Below are 15,201 nucleotides of genomic sequence, written 5' to 3'. Positions count from 1 at the left end.
TGAAGATTTAGAAATTCATAGTGACATTTCTAGGCAAATTCGCTTTTAATAATTTGATTTAAATGTTTGATTTAAGAGCACACTTTATAATCAATTTGGAATTTCAAGTATATTTTTGTAGAAGAATACATTACTCGAACACATATTGTTGAATGCCATTCACTAAAGCCACCATTTTTCCCACACAATTATTCCATAATTGCTACAGCACCAATATTATTTAAAAACATCATATTACACTAAAACTCTTAAATACTGTTAACCAATAAACATCCTCCTTACAATCTTCTCCAAACAGAGTTCTACTATGCCCGTCCTGTCGTTACACAACACACATACCATACCATCGGGATCAGCAAGTTATACCCTAGGACTAAGTGTAGCGCCCGTAGCATCATCGTACACATTCCCAACGCATTCAGCGACAACCGGCGGTCTGGCGAGTGTCCTCGGCACGGTAGGAACGTCCGGCGTCGGCACAACCGGGGTTTCGAGTCTGACCGGTTTGGGGACCGGACTCGGAACTGGCACAGGATTAGGATTAGGCTCGACTAACCCACTGACGAGTACGTTGGGTACCAACCTGACGAACTTCAACACGAGCACTTCGTACTCGACGTACACCAACCCGCTACTAACCTCCGGTGGTATCAGCTCTAAGATGAAACCGCTGGATGAACTGGACTTGCTTACTCGGTATGCCCAACGGGGAGGTACTCCCTGCTCACCCATACCTCCGGCAGGGTGGAATTTGGACAGTTATTCCGGTATAGATGGCGTCAATCCAGCGTTCATGCATTCACAGAGTCGATCGTTAATGGGAATGGACTTAGACGGTGAGTAACGTCCGGGGATGTTGATCTCCCGAATGCGTTGTAGCTGTAGATCCTAAAAATCGCTCTATTCCCCCATAGCACGATCTCACGGTTTAACACTGAACGGTACCGGTGAACCGCAAGTGGACATGTTAGATATACCGGGAAAAGGTAGATGTTGTGTATTTATAGCAAGATTTTCCTATGACCCGCCAGAGTGAGTATACCAGTTTTTTCTCAATCAACCTGTTAATATTGCGAGCGTGGCTCCTCGTTTGGGAGCATTTCTAATCATTCATTTGCTAAATAACATGTTTTCTTTCGATTGCTTTTTGTGTGATCTCGTAGAGTGGAAGGTTCTGAAGGGGAGTTGGCGCTATGCGCAGGTGATTATTTGTTAGTCTGGGGCAACGGTGAACCACAAGGTGGCTATCTGGATGCCGAACTGTTAGATGGTAGAAGGGGCCTAGTGCCCGCGTCCTTCGTGCAAAGATTAGTAGGTTAGTCATCTCATTTCCTTATAACAAAATCATCCAACAAAAAAATGTAAATGCAACCATGAACCAATTTTACTTCGTTTGCGCTAACCATCTCATCATGTTTCGTTTCATTCATCTCTTTTCGAATCACAACAGGTGACGATTTATTAGAATTCCATCAGGCCGTAGTGTCGACACTGCGGGACGCTGATGACGCTCCCATTATCCTCGATCCAGCGCCGTTACCGTTGGGCAATCCACTTGTGCCGCACACAACCGAAGACTTAGCGCGAATTAGCGAAGCCCACACCGACGTAGGTCAAGAGTTCGACGACGAAGCCGACACAGGTAGGAGCGTTCCCCAGCAGTTCCGATGTGCTATCTCTGTTATCTGTGTCTGTTTGATCTCTTCCTCTGAGCTACCTTTTCGATTGCGAGAATATTCATACGAGTGCTTGATTATTGGGTGTTTTAGGAATATTCAAGACTGTTGCGTATTTTCTTAAAATTTTTGGGTCGAAGAAATTCTCTGCCGTTTGAATAGTATAACATTTAACGAATTACAAATGGCAAAGGGGTAAACTTGATACAAGAAGCTTTCAGTGTAATCCTAGTATGCAAGTAGCGTTGGGCAAATTTGTGCAAAACATCGATGTTACTGAATCGATTCACATTTGAACTGCTGAATCGATTCACCGATTTAATCGAATCCTTTAAATCGATGTTTTCGAATCGATTCGAATCGGTTAAAAATTGACATTTATAAAGCTTGAAATGAGACCAAACACATTTGCATTAGATTTCAACCTCTTTCAATCAAATCAGTTTCGAAAATCAATCGAACCGATTTACTACTTCAAGCTTAGTTTAAAATATGGTTTCTTTTCGACAAACTTATTAAGAAATATTCAACTATTTCAACAAAATGAATCGAATCAAAGAATCGAATGAAGAGAATCGATTCACCCGATTTTAGGTGCTCCAAACATCGATTCAACAAATCGATTATTCGGAAAGGAAACATCGATTTTCGGAACATCGATTCAAAATTGCCCAAAGCTATAAGCAAGGTAATGCGGCACGATAAAAGGATTATATATGCATATACTGCAGGCTTGATAGTACCGTTCAACATCACCAGAGTTCGGTAACATACACTAGAGTAGCGTGCCGTCTATGCCTCTTTGTTAGGGGGCAAAAATACTAAACAGTGAGGCAACGGAAAAAGAGCGAGGAATTCAGCACAACTCCGCGAGGCCTGTTTCGTTCGGGCTGGTCACTCAAGAGTTCTTTGGAAATGTGAGCACTCTCACTTGAATCGTTTGAGAATTTGTGGTGTGAATTTTGAGTTCAAATTTTACTTCTCAAAAAAACGTTTCCTCATTTTTGCATCGCAAACAAGTATTTGTCAAACCTGATATAGTGTAGTCCAGGGATCTTAAGCATTTTCGGCTCGTGGAGCACTTTTTGAAATAAAATTGTTGCGCAGAGCATCTGTTCTTTATCTCCACTCCGTTTGAAAACTGAATTTTTACAAGCTTTGAATTTAACTTGGCCCTCCTCATAATAAACGCAATGAACAAATGCACTGAAGACACTATTGAACATGTTACTACGCATAATTTTTCTGCTACATCGCTTTGTGTCTTAGTGCATTTTTTATGTCAAAATTCAACCCATCTGTAACTTTTGAATCAATAGTTTTCACACAACTTTTACAATAGTTTTCGAAAATTGAGGTAATTTGTAGTTCGTCACAGAAAAAATGAAAAGAATCGGTTGAGAAACGGATGAAATATAGTTCAGAGAGCCATTGACCATTTTGTATGGAAAAACGGCTTTGGTGCATTTGATATGTCCGATACTGCACACTGCCTTGGTCCGTTATATAATGTCTAAAAATTGGTTTCGTGGTTAAAGTTGTAAAATATGTGACTAGGGAACACTTATCTCCGGTAGAAAAACATGTCCAGACCTGAACTTCCGGTTTAAAACCCCTACTCGCAGGAAGTCTAAATTATCCCATCGATCATAGTGAAAACCGCATTTCGTTAAACTTATTTGTTTCTGAGAACCAGTCGATTGAAAATAAAATGTCTGTCCCGGGGCTTTGAGGGTTAAAGACGTGTTTGTTATGCGCGTCGGTAATTGATTTATTTAACACTTGTCCGCCTAAGATATTCGTCACTTACACGGACGACTAAGCCTCAAAATCAGTTGGAACGCTAAATTCAACCCACTATATCTCGGCTGTCCTAAGTCCGATTTACAAAATTTTGGCACCTACAGAAATGTATGGGCTTCTAGATTCATGTAAGGTTTTTGAAATATTTTTGGAAACTACTGTTTGATTTGTAGTACTTAAAACACCGGAGCAAGTCCTAAAAAAAATTCTAATCGCCAGTAATTTGTAGATAACATAGAATTTATCGCGATAACCTATAGATTTTTTTATTGTATGATGATCGTATTAGTGTAACCAAACAATTGGCATTGAATTTTTGATTGTTAGCTGTTCAAAGAACTACAATATATTCACAAAACTACGTAGAATACAGAAAAAATGCATTTTCAACTATAACTTGAAATTTATCGCGATGACCCAAACATTTTATGATCTTAAAAGTTACTTATATTTAAGGCCATCAAATTTGCAGAACACTGATAATGAATTTCTGTTGAAAAAACTACAATATTTTCACAAAATATTGAAAAATACAGGAAAATACAGGTTTTCTACAGTAATTTCTTATTTATCGCAATGACTCATCAGTTTTATAATTTTAAACTCTTTGTATGTTCATGAGAAACAAATTTCCTGAACATTGTTGATAGCTGTTTGTTTAAAGAACTACAATATATTCACAAAACTGCGTAGAATACAGAAAAAATACATTTTCAATTATAACATGAAATTTATCGCGATGACCCAAACATTTTATGATCTTAAAATAGACTCATATTTAAGATCATCAAATTTTCAGAACACTGATAATGAATTTCTGTTGGAAAAACTACAATATTTTCACAAAATAGTGAAAAATTCAGGAAAATACAGATTTTCTACAGTAATTTCATATTTATCGCAATGACTCATCAGTTTTATAATTTTAAATTCTTCGTATATTCATGAGATACAAATTTCCTGAACATCGTTGATCGCTGTTTGTTTAAAGAACTACAATATATTCACAAAACTGCGTAGAATACAGAAAAAATACATTTTCAATTATAACTTGAAATTTGTCGCGATGACTCAAACATTTTATGATCTTAAAATAGACTCATATTTAGAGCCATCAAATTTGCAGAACACTGATAATGAATTTCTGTTGAAAAAAACAACAATATTTTCACAAAATAGAGAAAAAATTCAGGAAAAAGCAGGTTTTCTACAGTAATTTCATATTTATCGCAATGACTCATCAGTTTTGTAATTTTAAACTCTTTGTATGTTCATGAGAAACAAATTTCCTGAACATCGTTGATCGCTGTTCGTTCAAAGAACTACAATATATTCACAAAACTGCGTAGAATACAGAAAAAATACATTTTCAATTATAACTTGAAATTTATCGCGATGACCCAAACATTTTATGATCTTAAAATAGACTCATATTTAAGGCCGTCAAATTTTCAGAACACTGATAATGAATTTCTGTTGGAAAAACTACAATATTTTCACAAAATGGTGAAAAATTCAGGAAAATACAGATTTTCTACAGTAATTTCATATTTATCGCAATGACTCATCAGTTTTATAATTTTAAACTCTTCTTTATATGTTCATGAGAAACAAATTTCCTGAACATCGTTGATCGCTGTTTGTTCAAAGAACTACAATACTTTCACAAAATCTTGTATAATACACAAAATTCTGAAATTTCTTCTGTTATTTATTGATTGTCTCTAGACCTTATTAATTTAAAGACAATGCTTCAATTGTTAGATTTAAAAATGAACATATTTTAAAACATTTTTTATGTTTTTCATTGAACTACAACATTTTCACAAAACTGCGAATAATACAGGAGAAATACGATCCTAACAACAGTTTGAATTTTTTTTGCAATGATCCATGGGTTTTGTGATTTAAAAATATTCTCATATCACTTGTCCGCCTAAGATATTCGTCACTTACACGGATGACGAAGCCTCAAAATCAGTTGGAACGCTAAATTCAACTTACTATATCTCGGCTGTCCTAAGTCCGATTCACAAAATTTTGGAACCTACAGAAATGTATGGACTTCTAGATTCATGTCAGGTTTTTGATTTGTAGTACTTAAACCACCGGAGCAAGTCCCTAAAAAAACGAAATTTTGCCAATGCCTGTACACAACTTGAAATTTATCGCGATAACCTCTACATTTTTTAATGTATGATGATTGTATTAGCGTAACCAAACAATTGGCATTGAATTTTTGGTTGTTAGCCATTCAAATAACTGCAATATATTCACAAAACTGCGTAGAATACAGAAAAAATACATGCTCAACTATAACTTGAAATTTATCGCGATGACCCAAACATTTTATGATCTTAATATAGACTCATATTTAAGGCCATCAAATATGCAGAACACTGATAATAAATTTCTGTACGGAAAACTACAATATTTTCACAAAACAGTAAAAAATACAGAAAAATATAGGTTTTCTACAGTAATTTCATATTTATCGCAATGACTCATCAGTTTTATAATTTTAAACTCTTCGTATGTTCATGAGAAACAAATTTGCTGAACATCGTTGATAGCAGCTTGTTCAAAGAACTACCTACAATATATTCACAAAATCTTGTATAATACAGAAAATTCTTGAATTGCTTTTGTAATTTATTGATTGCCTCTAGATCAATTAAAAGATTTGAAGTATTTTAAGTTATAACAATAAATATATTTACAGAACATTTTTGATGTTTTTTAAAGAACTAGAACAGTTTCACAAAACTATGAATAATTCAGGGAAATTACGATCCTAACAACAGTTTGAAATTTATTGCAATGATACATGGATTTTGTGATTTTTAAAATCTTGTCATAATGCGTCATCGCAATGAATATCAAACTACACTAGATATGAGAAAATTTATAAATTGTAAAATTCATGGGTAGTAGCGATTATTTTAAACTATAGCTCAAACTATTTTTTTTTCTGCCATATGCTACGCAGTTTATTATATATGTTGTGATTCATTAAATGTACAAATTACAATGAAAAATGTTTGGTAATATAAATTCGAACTTCATTGTTAGATAAGTTTCAAGTTTTGTACAAACAAACGCTTAATTTTTTTAGACTAGCTTCAGTGTTTGTAGTACTACAAATCAAACCATAGATTCCAAGCACATTTCTATAACCGCACATGAATCTACAAATAAGGACAAACTAGGGTTGGAGCGATCCACTTTTTTTTAACACCGTCATCCATGTAAGTAAAATATCATTAATTGCGTAATTATTAGTAAATTGAAAAATGATGTCATTGCAACAATAATGGATTAGCAACAACTTGTAGTTGTAAGTCTCAAATATGAGAATAGTTTAAATGCACAAAATCTATGGGTCGTTGCGGTAAATATGAAGTTAGATTGTTGAAGGTATTTTTTCTGTATTATTTACAATTTTTTGAGAATGGTTTAATGCTTTGGAGAAACTATAAAATTTGCTCAGTTAATTTATGGTTTATGATATGAAAAAATATAATAAAATCATTGAAATGATAACTCTTTGTCACAATTATTATACTGCAACGGAAATCTGATATATTTCTATTATAATAAATAATAATAATTAGATATGATTAGTGCAAATATTATCAATAAATAGAAATTGTTATACTTATTACCAATTTTGTAAACTGCTTGTCGTGCTTTGAAACAGATTTTATAACTGCTCTATTTTTTATATATATTACGTTGAGAAAATTTCAAATCGTAAACACAACTACTATGAAAACGCAACCATAGTCAGAGACTGTTCTGTATTATTCGTGATTTTCTGAAAATATTGTAGTTCTTAGAGCAAATAACCATTAGAGTAAAGTGGGGCAAAAGTTCGAGTGGGGCAAGAGTTTATTTTTAAGATTTCTAGCTCAATTAAAAACAAAACTTATAAATGTCATGGTGGCTCGAATGCTATTCAAGAAAGAGACTTTCACTCCAAATATCATAAAAATCGATTGAGATTTGGAAAAGTTATGCCTATTTGTTGTTTTTCGACGATAATAGTGTAATTTTTGGTCAAACTTTCGTTGCATGGAATCAATTGAAGATAAAATCTTTTTCAACATTTTATGTAAGGGCGTTTCTAAGCCTATCATAAGGATGCTTTGAGGTGTATTAGTTTTTGCATAAATGTTTGGAAACAGATTTTAGCCCATAGTGGGGCAAAAGTTCGAATCAGCGGGGCAAAAGTTCGACCCATGTATAAACTCACGGAAAAATTTGCAAATTGCCTAAAATCCACATACTGTCTTTAAATTAAGCAAAATTTGTCTGATCGTGCTAAAAATGTCATCAAAATGTTACATTTCCACTTAGTTTTGCAAAAAACTGCTATTTTTGAGTATATTACAATTAACCCTGGTTTGGGTAACTTTTTGATGAAAATTTAGTGTGTATTTTTCGGCAAACTTAAGTTTACGGCTGGTGTAAAGTATGCCTGTCATAAGAGTATCGATATTTTGTGTTTTAGCCAGCGAACTTTTGCCCCACACTAGATTCGAACTCTTGCCCCACCAGAGGGGCAAAAGTTCGTTTAAGACAATCAATTTTGAAATTGTTATAACTAAAAATGGGTAAATATTTTGACACAAGTTTGTTCAGCAAAATTATAGCCAATATGTTGAAGGTTCACTGTATGGTATTTGTTTTGTTTCAATTGTTATTGTTTTCCTGGAAACATTGATTATACCACTAAGGTCGAACTTTTGCCCCACCTTACTCTATAAATGTTGAGAAAGTTTGTTTTTTTTTTCAAAACTTAATAACGGTTTTGAAAAATAAAATCAATTAGTCATCTTGATAAATATGAAACAAGAGCAGAAATAGTATATTCTTGTATTACATGGTATTTTGTGAAAATATTGAAGTTTTTTAACGAAACTTCATCGGTTAATTTACACAAGCTTGCCAACTCTAAATGATAACATTTTATTTAACATTTTCAAATTATAAAATCCATGGAACATTGTGGTCAATTGCAGGCTGTTATTACGATCTAACTTTTCTGGTATTTTCCACAATTTTGTGTAGATGTTTTAGTTCTTTAAAAATCTCCAAAAATGTTCTGTAGATATATTTACTTTTATATATGAGTATGGTCCAAACCCTTAAAATGATATGGTCTGGAGGCAATCAGTGATTTGCAGTTGGCTGACAAAACGTCGAAAGGTGGGAATTGGAAAAGAACGAAATGATCTTAGAAGAATTATTCTCTTCCGAAAGAATAAATTATTCGATGTTTTTTTTCTTTTCGATGTGTTATTCCTTTCGACGTTTTGTCATTCAACGTTTGTTGTGTTTTGATACGTTCTGTCAATTTATATGTGAATCTGAAAAATTTTAAACTGTGGAGATTATAAGCCAATGCGGCAATTTCAAAATTACAGGAGAAATTTTAAATGTTACTGTATTATACCTGATTTTCGAGCACACTTATTTTTCTTGAAAATTTACAACAATTTAGAAAATTATACAGATGGTAAAATGTTCAAACTTCGGTAGCAACAGAATATTTTTGTATTATACGGTATTTTGTGAAATATTGTAGTTCTTTCAATAAAATTTCATCGATCATGTTGTGCAAACTTGACAACCCTAAATATGAGAATATTTTAAAATCATAAAACCCATGGATCATTGCAAAACAAAAAATCAAACTGTTGTTAGGATCGTATTTCTCCTGTATTATTCACAGTTTTGTGAAAATGTTGTAGTTCAATGAAAAACATAAAAAATGTTTTAAAATATGTTAATTTTTATATCTAACAATAACTTTAAATTGATAAGGTCTAGAGACAATCAATAAATTGCAGAAGAAATTTCAGAATTTTCTGTATTATACAAGATTTTGTGAAAGTATTGTAGTTCTTTGAACAAACAGCGATCAAGGATGTTCAGGAAATTTGTTTCTCATGAGCATATAAAGAAGAGTTTAAAATTATAAAACTGATGAGTCATTGCGATAAATATGAAATTACTGTAGAAAATCTGTATTTTCCTGAATTTTTCACTATTTTGTGAAAATATTGTAGTTTTTCCAACAGAAATTCTTTATCAGTGTTCTGAAAATTTGATGATCTTAAATATGAGTCTATTTTAAGATCATAAAATGTTTGGGTCATCGCGATAAATTTCAAGTTATAATTGAAAATGTATTTTTTTCTGTATTCTACGCAGTTTTGTGAATATATTGTAGTTCTTTGAACAAACAGCGATCAACGATGTTCAGGAAATTTGTTTCTCATGAACATACAAGGAGATTAAAATTACAAAACTGATGAGTTATTGCGATAAATATGAAATTACTGTAGAAAACCTGCTTTTTCCTGAATTTTTTCTCTATTTTGTGAAAATATTGTTGTTTTTCCAACAGAAATTCATTATCAGTGTTCTGCAAATTTGATGGCTTTAAATATGAGTCTATTTTAAGATCATAAAATGTTTGAGTCATCGCAATAAATTTCAAGTTATAATTGAAAATGTATTTTTTTCTGTATTCTACGCAGTTTTGTGAATATATTGTAGTTCTTTAAACAAACAGCGATCAACGATGTTCAGCAAATTTCTTTCTCATAAACAAACGAAGAGTTTAAAATTATAAAACTGATGAGTCATTGCGATAAATATGAAATTACTGTAGAAAACCTGTATTTTCCTGTATTTTTCAATATTTTGTAAAAATATTGTAGTTTTTCCAACAGAAATTCATTATCAGTGTTCTGCAAATTTGATGGCCTTAAATATAAGTAACTTTTAAGATCATAAAATGTTTGGGTCATCGCGATAAATTTCAAGTTATAGTCGAAAATGCACTTTTTCTGTATTCTACGTAGTTTTGTGAATATATTGTAGTTCTTTGAACAGCTAACAATCAAAAATTCAATGCCAATTGTTTGGTTACACTAATACGATCATCATACAATAAAAAAATCTATAGGTTATCGCGATAAATTCTATGTTATCTACAAATTACTGCCGGTTAGAAATTTTTTTAGGACTTGCTCCGGTGTTTTAAGTACTACAAATCAAACAGTAGTTCCTAAAAATATTTCAAAAATCTGACATGAATCTAGAAGCCCATACATTTCTGTAGGTGCCAAAATTTTACAAATCGGACTTAGGACAGCTGAGATATAGTGGGTTGAATTTAGCGTTCCAACTGATTTTGAGGCTTCGTCCTCGGTGTGTTAAGAAATGAAATTTACTTGAATGTACCTACTATGTATAGTCTATTTAAATGGTAGAAATCCTGCAATCAAAATCTCCCAGACCTCTCATTTTTTTACAACAACATATACATTAAATTTAACTAAACAACAAAATTACAAAAGCAATTATTGTTCTTATAGTGCGATGCTATACTTTCATATCTCGCTAACAATAAGTGTTGAAATCGATTTATTTTGCGATTCGTATATATGCTATCAATATTATGTTGTAATTGTACCTAACAATAGCCAGACAAATGTTGCGCAATAAGCTACGAAGAGGTAGCGCTCCAAGCCATAGCCATCAGCACCCATCCACGCTCATGTTGTGTGCTTCAAGCGTGCTTCTGTCGGATTGCGTGTACTCAGAACACGATGCGACCAGCAGAGTGTTTGCTTGGTTTTGCGAAAAGAAGCAATTATGTGATGGATCACGAGAATGAACAGCGCGTGGATAAATGAATCCTGCGTGCGAAAGGCCTTCGCGAGCAACTTTTCAGTGTGTTCATTTTGCTTCTTCGGCATTGATTCCGTTCGCATTTTGCGATGCTCTTCGTGATGCAAAAATTAAAAATTAATTTTGACGAATGTTGGATCGCGAAGATGCGTCGACTGATCGTTCGCGATGGAGATCAACCGCAACCAGGGCCTTACATTTTCATTTCATTGAAAGCATTTTCAGTCCTAAACTGACTGACTCAAGCTCGCCTTTCAATTGAAACCGTACTGTTTCATTTCAATCCGACAAACCTTTTCTTTCATCGCAGCAAGTGTAGTCTCTCATTTATTTCGTGCTGCTTGTGCATCGCGCGTCATAAATCGGAGCCTCACCGCAGCAAGCTGGCCTTCCATTCGGTAGTCTCTAACTTTAGGAGCTCATTAATTCGAATGAACGACGTGATTGCCCGCATAATTTCTCTGTCTTTATTTGTTACCTAACAAGTTACATACATTATTATTGCAAAAATAGGTAAAATTCAATTTTATATATTTTGATGGATTTCAATGAAATCAAATGAAACAAAATTCTCACTCTTTCATTTCCCATTTCTTGTTCGTTGCTTTCAATGCGGCAAAGAAACGAATGAGCGACGCAGTTGTTCATCTCCACCGAGACGACACAACCAAGCCTTCGTGTTTCACAAAATGCTTTCAAAAATGCACAGCCCTGATCGCAACCCTGTTTCAGTATTCTTATTTCATCATAAAATTTATGCTAACAATACACCAAAATTTTTAAAATTGAAAAATGTTGTTCTTTGAAATACTTGAAGTACATACGGTTAGTTGATCTTACAATCCTTGGGTCCCCTCTGACCCCTCCTCTATTTCTGGGTAACGGAAAAAGCGTGGACACAAGGGGTAAAAAGTTTACCTTACACGGGTATCTGGATATCCCGATGAGCTGGAAGGTTGGTGTCTTCGATAAAGATGTTCAGCAGATCAAAGGCCCTATAGCAATGAAAAATCTAATTGAGAAATATTAGGTGGTGGCGCAAGTGACAAATTTTATTCAATCATTTGTATCTCAAGATCCTTACCAGCTGAAAGATTCGTGTTTGCGTCATAGTTATTCAGCAGATCAAGGGCTTTATGGCGATAAAAAAATCCAAATGAGAATTAATCCACTAGGTGGCGCTAGTAACGGTTTTTTTTTAATCGACTGTATCTCAAGATCGTTATCAGCTAGAAGGTTGGTGTCTTCGGAAAAGTTGTTTAGCAGATCAAGGGCTATCGGGAAGTGAAAATTCTAGTTGATAATTTATTTGCTAAGTGGCACTAGTAAGTTTTTTTTAATCGTTAATATCTCAAGATCCTTATTAGCTAGTAGAAAAGGTCCTTATTAGCTAGTTAAAAGGTTTGTGTCTTCGGTAAAGATGTTCAGCAGATCAAGGGCTATATGACGATGAAAATATTATTGAGAATTTATCCGCTAGGTGGCGCTAGTGACAATTTTTATTTCTATCGTCCATATCCCAAGATTCTTAACCGTTAGAAGGTTGGTGTCTTCGGCAAAGTAGTTAAGCGGATCAAGGGCTATCTGGAGGTAAAAATTATCAAAGTGGATTAATTTAAAATTGTCGCACCTAGCGAAGAAATTCTTATTTAGATTTTCGATCGCCATATAGCCCTTGAACTGCTGAACAACTTTGTCGAAGACACCAACTTTCTAGCTCAACGGGATAATTAATTATCCATGTAATGCCATTTTGGACTCCCGTGCCCTCGCTTTTTCAGTTCCCCAGACAAGGGGCAGGGTCAGCTTGGATACGTCACCCAAGGATGGTAAGACCAAATAACCACATGTACCGTAATCCGGGGTAACATTGATCGGTATGAACCTTCTCGTAAAATGTTAGAATCATCATTTATTGATGTAATATACTCAAAGCATGAATAGTGCCTTTCTTACATTCATATGCTAATCTAAATTGAGGTTTTGCGAAAATTGCGCTTCGTTCATGTGTAAATTTGTCAACTTTATGAATCAATGATTTTTATCATTATGGATGACACTGCCGAAGATTCATGTCTCACATGAGTACTGCAAATGGTATGAGCAAGGAAAATGCTATTGTTACTAAAAATGGCATCGCCAAAAACGATTCCGTTGTTAAATCTTTCATAAGTTTATTCAATTAACGAACTACCGTAATCCGGGGGCAAATTGATCATAGGGGCGAATTTGATCAGGTCGGTAACAAGAAACATTTCCTCCCAAGGATACCGAAGGTTTCGTTGGCACCACAGACATTCCATGTTTTCAAGTTTATAGATGCCTATTGATGTTTTTGTACTATTTAATTTTCGTTGGGGTCAGTTTTGCATAGAAATATTCACATTGTTTGAAGGTGTAAACAATACAGCTAGAAATGTCGGTGCTAAACAATCCACTGGTGCTATGCCTAGATGTCATCTTTGAGTGTTTACAATGTTGTGTAAGCTTAAGTATGAACCACTGAACTCATTTTTGATATCATACAGCATAGCAAGTATAGTGTTTTGCTCATAAAACCATTTATTCTCAAATAATGTGCTTATTTCCAGGGAAATTGCCTACATTTAGGCGTATTAGGGAGATTATCAAAGTTTAGTTTTGCAATAAAATGATCAAATACTCGAATTGTAAACATTTTGATATCATATTCAGATTCAGAAGACCCACATTTAGTAGATAGGATTATTTTTTATTCTTAAACTTGCTTTATTTTATAGTGATCAATTTCGCCCCAATGTGTCATTCTAATTTTTTGATATTAAAACAATTTTTATGATATGTTAAATATTATTTCATGAAAAGTCAATTACATGAACTGATAAAGATCAATGGAGTACTGGTTTTGTCGAAATTTATTTGACAATATTTGAATTAAGAAGGACAACACAGCAATAAGTTGTAAAAAAGTGATCAATTTGCCCCCGGTTCACGGTACTAATAAGAATGCAGAATTCGCCTACCTGTAGGCGTATCCCGCGGTTCAAAGTGTTTTATTTTTTAAATAAATCAGAAAGCTAACGATTTGTAAGTGTTTCGTCTTTATATTCGGCTTCAGGGGGCATGATTTGAGTAAGCAACGACATTTTCAATATTACCGAACGTTGTTTACATAGATGATCAATGTTACCCCATATCCGCTAATTCAAAAAATCACTCAAAACATTTATTTAAACGTACTTAATTCTTTTGAAAACCACAATACAGTATACAGTCACGAGCGGTGGGTGTCAGTTATTGTTTTAAAAATATGTAGCTTGCGACATCCGCATTTTCAAATGATAAATTTAAGAAATATCCCAAAAACTGATCAATGTTACCCCGGATAACAGTACTTCAACATTTATTTAAAATTAATTGGTTTCAAAATTGTGGCAATTTGAAAATTTAAGGTCTGATACCTGATACCCCATCATGAAACTTTGTACCAAACATTTGTTTCCTATTAAGATTCTATGTTGAAAATACTAAACAGAAATTAGAGTTTTTTTTTAATTTTTCATGAAAACCAACATAAAATATGTGTTCAGTGCATATATTTTTCTTGCGATTGTGTTTGAGCTACGTTTTGGACCACGTCACCGCCAAAAATTCAAAAAATTACACAAAATACTATTATTCTCATTGGGATGGTAATTAAGATGAATAAATTGGATTTACGAACTATTTTTAAATGTTTATTTGTCCTAACCTACATACTATTATTCACATTTCTCTTACAACTAAAATATACGTTCACTGCATTTCAAACGGTTGTTGTTAAATGAAATACAGTTTGTTCACACCCAGATTAGATTACTGAGCGGTCGGTAAAGTTTTACTTGGTTTTTTGAGTACATACCAAAAACTTCAGTGAAATTTAAATTATCACAACGCGTAAGTAAAGGTCAAATATTATTTTGTTTTATTTTTTATCTGTATCTGATATCAAAAATTTTAAAAGAAAATCTCTTTTTTCCGAATTTAACAGTACTTC

General features: G+C 33.6%; 1 protein-coding gene across 9 annotated transcripts in view; it reads left to right on the top strand.

Moving 5' to 3' along the window:
• Positions 1 to 15,201, top strand: part of LOC5574135 (RIMS-binding protein 2) — a 232,902-nt gene that overhangs the window by 136,905 nt on the left and 80,796 nt on the right. For all 9 annotated transcript variants that reach the window (XM_021853143.1, XM_021853142.1, XM_021853146.1 and 6 more), the window contains 4 exons: positions 299 to 836; positions 915 to 1,032; positions 1,164 to 1,315; positions 1,451 to 1,642. In XM_021853143.1, the coding sequence (XP_021708835.1) occupies positions 299 to 836; positions 915 to 1,032; positions 1,164 to 1,315; positions 1,451 to 1,642 (1,000 nt within the window). The remainder of the gene's footprint in view (positions 1 to 298; positions 837 to 914; positions 1,033 to 1,163; positions 1,316 to 1,450; positions 1,643 to 15,201) is intronic.

Source organism: Aedes aegypti, chromosome 3 (assembly GCF_002204515.2).
Source record: "Aedes aegypti strain LVP_AGWG chromosome 3, AaegL5.0 Primary Assembly, whole genome shotgun sequence".
Lineage (NCBI taxonomy): Eukaryota > Metazoa > Arthropoda > Insecta > Diptera > Culicidae > Aedes > Aedes aegypti.
This window is presented reverse-complemented; position numbering and strand designations above follow the sequence as displayed.